Consider the following 7,782-nt stretch of genomic DNA (forward strand, 5'->3'; position numbering starts at 1 on the left):
GCCCACAGCCTCTTTTTGGGGGGGGTCGGGGATCATCTCTGTGATGGAGCAGCTCCAGCAAGGGGTCAACCTCCGGATCATAGAGACGGGCGGATAGAGCGGCGCGGAGGGGTGGGCGGGGCAAGCGGCGGAAGCGGAAGTAGGGGGCAGAGCGGGAGTGGAGGCGCTGCTGGGCCGGGCCGCACCCTCAGAACGCGGCGGGGCGGACGGACGGTGAGCGGCGGGGAACGGGAACGGGCGGCGGGTAACGGCTGGTAACGGCCGGAGAGACCCACTGCGGGGGAGGGCGGAGGGCTCCGAGGGGCGGATTAACGGGGCCGGGGGGGCGGTGGTGGAAGGAAGGAAGGAAGGAAGGAAGGGCCGCGCTGGGAGCTGAGCGTGCCCCCCCTGTGCCCTCAGATGCACCATTGCAAGCGGTACCGCTCCCCGGAGCACGACAACTGCTGGGAACCGCGATGGAAGAGGAGGCGAGCGCGGAGCGGGGCACACGGGAACCGCCCGCTGCGCAGGGACGGGCACAGGAGGACGAGATCACGGAGGTGAGAGCGGGACACAACGACGGCAGCACCAGCACCGAGACACTGACAGCACGGGGGGCACACCGCCCAGAGCTGAAATGATCTAAGAAAAACCCGGACAGAAAAACCTTATGGACCCTGTGAGCCTCCTCTGAGCCCCCTTTGAGTCGGTATTTCTGAACCCTGAGGTTTCACAGCTGGAGCTGCCGGAGGTTATTGCAGAGCAGTGTGGCTGTAGGGTGGGCTCTGCTGCACTGTGTGCCTCAAACACTGCTGCTCATCACGGCTGTGCTTAGCACTGTCCATATGCTGCCATTGCTCTGAGCAGACACAACCACCTGGCGTGCATGTGAAGCAGGGCTTGAGTGGAAGCCGCTTGATCAGGCCTGGGGTGCAATATGCAGCCGTGCTGCTGGGTTAGAAGCAGCCTGAAGTCCCCCTTTGTGTATCTGCAGCCATTGGTTATGGCTAGATGCAGGCATAGCCATGGAGCAGAGACCAAACGTTCCTTGTGGCTCTTGTGTTGCATACATGGCGTTGGGGGCTGTCACCCCTCTCAGACTGACATGTTGTTTGTGCTGCAGCCATGACAGGATGCCTTATCACAGGAGATACAGAGACCGACGGGACAGCGACGCATACAGACTGGAGGAGCGGAGCCCGTCCTTGGATGAGGATTATTACTCCACCCGCACGCGGAACTGGCGCCGATCTCGCGACAGAGAGCAATATCGTGATAGGAAGCACCAGCACCACTGCAGGAGACGCAGGACCAGGTCTTGTAGCAGTACCTCCTCGGTGAGTAGCATCCAGAACGAGCTCGGGATTGCTCAGGTGTTAACCATTCTTACCTCCTTGTAGCTCTGAAGGCTCTGGGTGAGTACCTCGAATCCCATTTATGTGTTTGTTTTGGTTCCGTGCAGTCTGTAGTCCCTAGAACGTGTCTTGTTAAGAGAGGAGCATTCGTAGCTCTCGGTTTTTCTTAGCCCAGCCCCTGTAGCTTTAATATGTGAGGAAACTAAGCTGTGCTCTACCATGGCCAGGGGAGGGGATGAGTGAAGGCTTCGAATGGCGCACACGTGATGCTCTAACAGAGGAGCCCTGGCTGCAGGCCAGCTGAGCTGCTGGTTGTGTGGGTTTACACGCAGCAGGGGCCTATCTGTGCTTCTAGGAAGGGATTTGGTATGCAGCGGTGGTACGGAGTGCTCCGTGAGGGCATGTTGGTTTGGGTTTGTGCCAGTATCCCTCACCCAATGGGGTCAGCCAGCTGTATCGAGCCTCGTTCTTCTGAGCCATTAGCCCTTGGCATTACCCCCATCCCACCGTGCTTAGCAGAGGCCTCCACCCTCTGAGAATACGTGTGTCCTCTTTGCCTGGTTCCACGCAGCTCTCCTCAGACCTCCCTTTCTTTGAAAACATGGCTGTTTTCCACCCTGGTTCTAACAGAACGGGGTGTTTCTTCCCAAGCCGTTTGGAGGATTAGGTGGAAATATTTGGCTCTGGGTAGGGAGGATTGTCCCCCGAACGTCCTGTTAGTGCTGTGAGGTATCGGGCTGTGTGTGCGCCTCACTTCTCTCCAGTAAGGAAAGTTTCCATCGTGCACGTTGGTTCTTTTTAACCATGATTACAATTAAGCGACCGAGTCCTGATCCCTGCAGCTACAGTGAATATCTGCATGGCTTGGAACTCCAGACAGTCTGTTGCTTTTCTCCTCTCCCTCCTTTCCCATTGACTTCTTAATTATTGCCTTAGAAAGAGCCAGGGCTGTGACTAAAATGTTACAGTGTGGTTTGTGTGCAGTGATCCAGCGTTCAGGTTTGGGTTGATGTGATCTGAATTCTTTGAAGTCTCACAGCTCTCTCTCAACTGTCCTCTTTCCTCTCTACCTTCTCTGTTTCAGCTTACCTATGGGGGTCTGTAGCTTCTCATTTTGGACTGGGGCAAGGGGGTACAGAAGACAAGCCTGATAGAAGTCCAGGCATGGAAATGTAGAGCTTTGTTTCCATTCTTAAGGCTAAATGGAAAAGATCAGGAATTAGGACAGCTCTCTTTGTGGACCTGGTCCTTCTGGGAGCATTTGGCTGGTTGTCCAGTAGAAGCTAGAAGTAGCAGGAGTAAATGTGACCTTGTACCTGTAGTAGACACTTGGAGTGAAATGCTCCTTGGGGATCTATTTGACCTGTTCCTAAAGTTCTTCCAGGCTTAAAATTACACCCTAAGGAAAAAGAGCAATGCTAGATCTGCCTGCAGCCAGTCAGGCATAGAGATGGAGGATCAACCTTGTTAAGAAGTGGCAGGATGCTCTGAGGACCCGTTAGCCAAGGTATAAGAGAGCAGGCTGGGTGCTGGGGACAACTGCTACTCTGGCTTCTACTGGGCAGCCTGTCCAGCTCGTTTACGTGTTTGACAGCAGAGAAAAATGACGTCCTTCTGGCAAAGCCCTCCTCCTCCTCCTCCTCCTCCTCCTTGTGCCTCTGGGGCCTTCCCTGGTGCCCCTGAGGGTGCCACAACTCAGTGCAGACCCTGGGGGAGCGGTGGTGCCGAGCCAGTGCCTGGAGCTCCCCAGTTGCTGCCCTGCAGAGAAGAGGGGGGCCTTTCCCTGCTCAGGAGAGGCTGTAGCTAATGAGAGTTTTCTTTACATACCTGTAGCTGTTGATGACTTTTCTGTTTTGAAGTTAGTTTTGTGTCTTGACGTGTCCCTTGCAATATCCCTATCGTTATATATGCTGTGTGCCTTATGAAATGCTGGGATCTGGAAAATCCAACCACCGACGCACCGTCGTCTCCACCTTTGAATGACAACCCAATCTGCCACTCGGAACTGCCCGCTGTGCGCACTTGGTCGTATGCCGTTTCGGGGGGCGGTGCGTACAGAGAAGCCAACAGAGCAGTAAGCGCAGCAGGAGCGTGGAAGATGACAAGGAAGGCCACCTGGTGTGCAGGATCGGCGATTGGCTTCAAGAGCGATGTACAGCCACCTTTCGTAAAACTTTACCTCTACTTTCTATCCCCGTGTTAGACCAGATCTCTCTGATTGTACTGGAGGGGTCTCCTAGTGTTTTATTGCTTATAAATGGACCGAGCAGTAAATTGCCTGAGGCAGCCAATAGCCGCTTGAGTTTTAAAGAGCGTAGCAGTCAGAGACGTTTTTGTTTTGCCACTTTATTGCTGTGAATTGCAGGAGCTCAGCTCTCAGTGCTCCCCTCAAGTTCACACCTGCTCCTGTTTTCTCTCCTAGATGAAATAGTCGGCAGCCTTGGAGAAGGCACTTTTGGCAAAGTCGTGGAGTGTGTAGACCACGCCAGGTAGGCGGCTTCCATTTCCGAGTGCCTTGTCTGTCCGTCGTGCTGTAAACCCAAAGCCTCGTGATGGTGGCAAGATTGATGCTGAGAGCTTCAGCACAGGGCTGCTCTACTGCCCTACTGTAAAAGCAGGGAACTCCAGGGCTGGGCCAGCCAGATGGGAAAGCAGCCTCTTAATCTGCCAGGGCGCTTCTTTTTTCGTCCTCTCCTGTGATTACATTTGACCCCGATCTCTTCCCAACCTTTCAGCTGGCTCTGAGCCCCAGGGTCAGCTTAACGCGGGAGCTGCTGGGATCTCCCTCCTTCTCAGGCGCAGTTGGAGAGAGGAGGTGTCTGCTGGGGTGGCAGTGACCTCAGGGACTGCTGGGTCAGGACGTGGTGTATTTGCAGAGCTTGCTGCAGCTCTCTTCAGGGTGTTACTTGAGCCTTTCACTTCAAATTTCTGCGGGTATTTAAGCACTTGTCAAGGTTGGGGCAAGGACAGAACATCTAATCTCTTACCCTGCGACCTCGCTGCTTTCTGTGTGCTATCACTAACTCGTCCTGTGCTTGCTAAAGGCCGTCTCCTTCTCGTGCTTGTTTGTATTTCTTAGTATGGGCCCTAAAGGCTGCTGCACGGCCCCATGGAACACAGATAGCAGGCAGTACCAGCTTTTGCTCTGACTCCTTTGTCTCTTCTCTTACAGAGGCAAATCGCAGGTGGCACTGAAAATCATTAAAAATGTTGGGAAGTACCGTGAGGCTGCCAGGCTGGAAATCAACGTCCTGAAGAAAATCAAAGAGAAGGATAAGGAGAACAAATTGTAAGTTTGGAATTATTGCTGTCCTAGGAGGGGAAACCTGTCTTATGCCTCCATGTTTTGGAAGAAGAGAGCCTAATTGTGCTATAAACTTGTTTATTGAAATCTTAACAGCTGACATGCTGGGTTAGAGTGAGGAAAAATTAACCACAACTTACTCTGACACGAGAGTCAGAGTATTAGAGATCTTAATGTAAATGTGGTTGAGCGAAGTGGAGAAGGGGTGTGCAAATTGGATTATTGTGCTTTCAAGTCAGCTGGCTCAGAGCTTTTGCTTAGCAACAGTTGGGAGAATTACTGTATTGCCGAGTCTCTGAATGATGCTTAATCCTCGTGTCTTCTTCTCTGTACAGCTTGTGTGTCCTGATGTCGGACTGGTTCAACTTCCACGGCCACATGTGCATTGCCTTTGAACTTCTTGGCAAGAACACTTTTGAGTTCCTGAAGGAGAACAATTTCCAGCCATACCCTCTCCCTCAGATCCGGCACATGGCCTACCAGCTCTGCCATGCCTTGAAATGTGAGTCACACAGGGACAGCCGCTGGAGCTGCCAGCAGCTGCTTGTCCTCCAGTACCTGCTGGTTTTGCTTTTACAGAGTATTCTGGCTCCTTTGCTGAAGCTTGTAAGAAAGACAAGAGATGCTGATTTCTGTGGACAGCAAAGCAGGGATGGAGTGGTAGTCTATAAATTTGCTTCCTTTTCCTTCTGATAGGAATGGAAGAGAGCCTTGTAAGCTCTTCTGTGCCTCCTCTAGCAGAAATACTCAGTCCACAGTTAGGCCACCATGCCTCATCAAAATGGGTTGGGAGGGAGGCGAGGAGTTGCCTTACATGAAGATGTCCAGTACATGACTGGACTTGATGCTCTGATGGGCACAGCCCTATGAGTGCTTTGGTTTGTGGTTCTTACATGTTTTTTTTTCCCTCTCTTCTTCCCCACCTGTGCAGTTCTACATGACAACCAGCTGACTCACACTGACCTCAAGCCAGAAAACATCTTGTTTGTCAACTCTGACTTTGATACTCTGTACAATGAGAAAAAGGTGAGCTATGTCTGAAGTGACTAAACCAGGCACAGCCTGCGTCTCCCTCCCTGCAGAAATGAGATCTTCCCTGTCCTGTATCAGTCCTGTAGAGCCAGGCCTCTTTCTCCCATGTCTTTTAAGAGCCTTAAGGCTTCAGTGGCTTCAGTCCACAGCAGCAGTTCAGCAGCTTTCTGTGACAGTGACATGAGATGTAAATATCTCAGAGCTTCATAGTTGTCATTGTTCTGGTTAAGAGTGTGGACTACACAGTTCTAGGGACAGAGGGCTCCTTGGAAAGCCCACCTCAATCCCCCACCAGCTATTAAGAGCACTGAGGATTTGTTTGCTTGCAGAGCTGTGAGGAGAAATCCATCCGGAACACGAGCATCCGCGTGGCAGACTTTGGAAGTGCCACCTTCGATCACGAGCACCACACGACTATCGTGGCTACCCGGCACTACCGTCCCCCAGAAGTGATCCTTGGTGAGTGCTGCTGAGGCTGTGGGAGCCTCAGTTCCATTAAGGAGGTAGTGGAAAGCTGCTGGGATTTGCTGGGAGCACAAAGATAGCTTTATTCTCTTTGCAGAGCTGGGCTGGGCACAGCCGTGTGATGTCTGGAGTACTGGCTGCATTTTGTTTGAGTATTACCGTGGCTTCACGCTCTTCCAGGTATGACTCTTGCTAAAGGTGTTGGACCCTTTGGCCAAAGTAAGCGTCCTTAATGCCTAAACAGGCTAGAACTTAGGAGGGGGGCAAAAGGCAGACCAGGCACTAAAAGGTCAGAAACTAAGTTTGAAGATCAGCACAGGAAAACTGCAGTTTGAGTTCTCATGGCTTGCTGGAAGGACGTTCACTTCTGGTTTCTTCACTGTGCCTGTGGAGAGTAGGAAAAGCAAGAGAAGCAGCAGATGGATGGGGCCTGCACCCTGTTGTACTAAGGGATGTGGTTTAGTGGGAAATATTGGTGGTAGGTGGATGGTTGGACTGCGTGATCTTGGAGGTGTTTTCCAACTGTGGTGATTCTGTGCTTCCAGAATTCTCTTTCTCTCTCCTTACCCTGTGCTTCCGTAGCAGACAGACCTTTCATCATCAGATCTGCACGCTCTGAAGTAACGCACCACTGCTTTTTTTCCCTTGCAGACCCATGAGAATCGTGAACATCTTGTGATGATGGAGAAAATCCTCGGGCCTATTCCATCTCACATGATCCACAGAACTCGGTAGGAACCCATCCCTCAGCTCTAAAAGACCAGTCAGCTGCTGGTGGTGGCTCATTAGTCAGGACATCAGCTCTCTGTTCACACACCAGGTCTTACCTCTGTAGGTGTAAGCATGGGAAACCTGCTGCAAGTTTTGGTTTTGAGCCTGATCACAGGTTTTAGGGGAAATGATTGAGTCTTGTCTTTCAGTCTTACTGGCTGCTGTTCTGTTGTGTGGGTAAGACTTACTGAACGCCTCTTTCCTCCTCTCCAGAAAGCAGAAATACTTCCACAAAGGGAACCTGGTATGGGATGAGAACACATCCGATGGGAGATACGTCCAAGAGAACTGCAAGCCACTGCGGGTAAGTGCTGCTGAATCCCTGTGGGGTTCCCTTCCCGAGATCTGTGCTGGGGGGAGGGCAGGAGGTACAGAGCCCCAGACTTGCTGTAGGTCACAAAACAAGGGGCTGGTGTTTGCTCCCTCTTGTACTGGAATCTACATGTATCTCACCTGCCCTTCTGTTTTAGACATACATGCTGCACGACTCACTGGAACACGCACAACTCTTTGACTTGATTAGAAGGATGCTGGAATTCGACCCTTCCCGGAGGATCACGTTTTCAGAAGCTCTCTTGCATCCCTTCTTTGCCGGCCTCTCTGCAGAGGAAAGGATGCTGTGCGGTCGTGGCACCAGCCGGGACCTGAGCAGATGACATCTGGGAAGGGTGTGACACCTACTAGATTTGTACATATGGGAATGGTGCTCTCTTAGAGTTCAGAGTTGCACTGTGACATGAACCCTGGGTTGGGGTGGCGAGGAAAAGCTACAGCAGAAAGCACAGATTTGTCTATTTATATGTTGTAAAGTTAAAATAAAGTGTTTCTTATTGTTTGATACTTCCCTCGTAGGCAGGCGTAAGGGTCTCTTACTCC

At 51.9% G+C, this 7,782-nt stretch overlaps 1 protein-coding gene across 2 annotated transcripts; it reads left to right on the top strand.

Moving 5' to 3' along the window:
- The first annotated feature begins 148 nt into the window (after positions 1-148).
- Positions 149-7,757, top strand: CLK3 (CDC like kinase 3). Of its 2 annotated transcripts, XM_015872682.2 has the most exons (13): positions 149-213; positions 400-539; positions 1,103-1,316; positions 3,393-3,486; positions 3,757-3,823; positions 4,507-4,623; positions 4,974-5,140; positions 5,570-5,664; positions 6,000-6,129; positions 6,233-6,315; positions 6,787-6,866; positions 7,120-7,210; positions 7,377-7,757. In XM_015872682.2, exons 2-13 carry the CDS (start codon positions 400-402, stop codon positions 7,560-7,562), a joined length of 1,464 nt encoding a protein of 487 aa, XP_015728168.1. In that variant the 5' UTR covers positions 149-213; the 3' UTR covers positions 7,563-7,757. The 2 variants fall into 2 exon arrangements, with proteins under 2 accessions (XP_015728168.1, XP_085372034.1); XM_085515908.1 differs by lacking the exon at positions 3,393-3,486.
- Positions 7,758-7,782: the final 25 nt, after the last annotated feature.

The sequence above is a fragment of the Coturnix japonica genome, chromosome 14 (assembly GCF_054131305.1).
Source record: "Coturnix japonica strain WE chromosome 14, WE-NBRP24, whole genome shotgun sequence".
NCBI classification, from domain to species: domain Eukaryota; kingdom Metazoa; phylum Chordata; class Aves; order Galliformes; family Phasianidae; genus Coturnix; species Coturnix japonica.